Raw genomic sequence first — 1,671 nt, 5'->3', positions numbered from 1 at the left:
AAAAAAATCTTTAAAAAGTGAATTTTGCACAACAGGTCCCCTTTAAAAGAGTCGATCATCAGATATTGTCCAAGATTAACCTTCAGGGTGGATATAGCTCGCTAGCAGCCTCGCACCGAGGACCTATCCACGTCATCATTTACCCAGAATGCTTTGTGTGGAAATAAAATGGCTCCGTCTGTGTTAAAATATATTTTTAAACTTTTAGTTTAAAAATGATAAAAACTGAACAGCCTACAGTATTTTTACAGTTTTTATTTTACAGTTAAAGTATATGTTTATGAAATAAAGTCTAATGTTAGCACTAGTCKGGGATCCCTTTAACAGAAGCTCCACAGCTCTCTCACAGCTCAAACAGAAGCCTAACACTTGAAGGAACGATGGGCTGAGGTCAGACCTCATCATGTGCTCACAGAGGGTCACTCAATGTGCTTATCAGAAGAAAACAGCAGCTTCTGATGGAGGCCTTGTTTCAGATGTGCTTCTCTACACATCAACCATTCTCTAAACCTTTACAGTTTCACACAGAAAGAAAGGCACATAACTGTAAACAGCTGTTTGACAGGAGTGGACAGGGGCAGCGTCAGGTCCACCTGAAGCTGATGACTCTACCTGGGTCCAGTGGGGCTCAGGGGAAACAYAGTTCTTTGGGATTCCTCAGAACAAACTGTCCACACAGGCCTGCTGCTGTAAAGTGAACAGAAGGTGGTGTGAGAGAGCGAAGTGTCAAATGTGTCCGGTGACGGCCGTCACCCCCATGGTCCTGGTCCCCACACCGAGCTCCTTGTTCCCCTTCAGGAGCTGCTGCAGGCTGGGCAGAGARCCCAGGCCTTCCCCCGGCTCAGGAGGGAACTGCAGCTCCGGCTGCCGGGACCGCCGCCTCTTCGTGGAGGGCTTCTCCTGACTGGACCTGGCCAGGGGCTGACTGAGGGGGAAGGACAGGCTGAGGCCGTTGCACACGCCGGCGGGGGGGAAGAGGGGGGAGGGCAGAGGCAGGTGGCTCGGGTACGACTCCTCTGAATAGGTGGATGAGCTGCAGCTGCTGCTCTCTGAAGGTAACGACGCTTCGTTTGGAGGGGGCAGAGGAAGAAGAGGAGGGGGGGCAGGTAGGGCGGGGGGAGGAGGCACAGGGAGGCTTGGGTGGAGGCCATTACACTTCAGGTTTTTGTTTGTGAGGGTCAAAGAGCAATTCAACGGTTTGAGGGTCTCAACTTTGTCCAGGGACTTTGTCTTGCCACGTTTTTTCTACAAGAAAACACAACAGATGGAGACAGTCTTTAAAACCACCTCCGAGGAACCAGAGAGGTTTAATAAGTGATGCAGGGACAAATGGATCATTTTACTTCTACACACTGATCAGAGCCAGATAATCCTGCAAACAGCTGAAGTTTTTACTGCTGAGCTGTCAAACACTGCCTTGCTTCAGCTCAAAGCAACACTCTGAGGTGCAGCAGTCATGTGGAACTAAAGACAGTGGCTGAAAGTCAACACCAAGGAGGTTCTATAACAGCTGGAGCTCAGAAACCAGGTGACCGTGTGATCGGCTGGTGAAGCTAACGGCTAACGCTAAACGGTCAAAACTCTGGATTTATCATCACTGTACATGTTGACAACAGAGCAGGAAAAAAGACTGATGATGTAGAAATCATTAAAACTATTGATAATTATATT

General features: G+C 48.6%; 1 protein-coding gene across 1 annotated transcript in view; it reads right to left on the bottom strand.

The window, feature by feature from the left end:
• Nucleotides 1–202: 202 nt before the first annotated feature.
• Nucleotides 203–1,671, bottom strand: part of suco (SUN domain containing ossification factor) — a gene marked incomplete in the record, with an annotated part of 88,481 nt that continues 87,012 nt past the window's right edge. The window contains 1 exon segment of the mRNA XM_014030831.1: nucleotides 203–1,245. Coding sequence (XP_013886285.1) covers nucleotides 727–1,245 — 519 coding nt within the window.

Source organism: Austrofundulus limnaeus, unplaced genomic scaffold (assembly GCF_001266775.1).
Source record: "Austrofundulus limnaeus strain Quisiro unplaced genomic scaffold, Austrofundulus_limnaeus-1.0 Scaffold1124, whole genome shotgun sequence".
NCBI classification, from domain to species: domain Eukaryota; kingdom Metazoa; phylum Chordata; class Actinopteri; order Cyprinodontiformes; family Rivulidae; genus Austrofundulus; species Austrofundulus limnaeus.
Note: the sequence above shows the minus strand (reverse complement) of the source record. Positions and strands in the feature narration are given on the sequence as shown.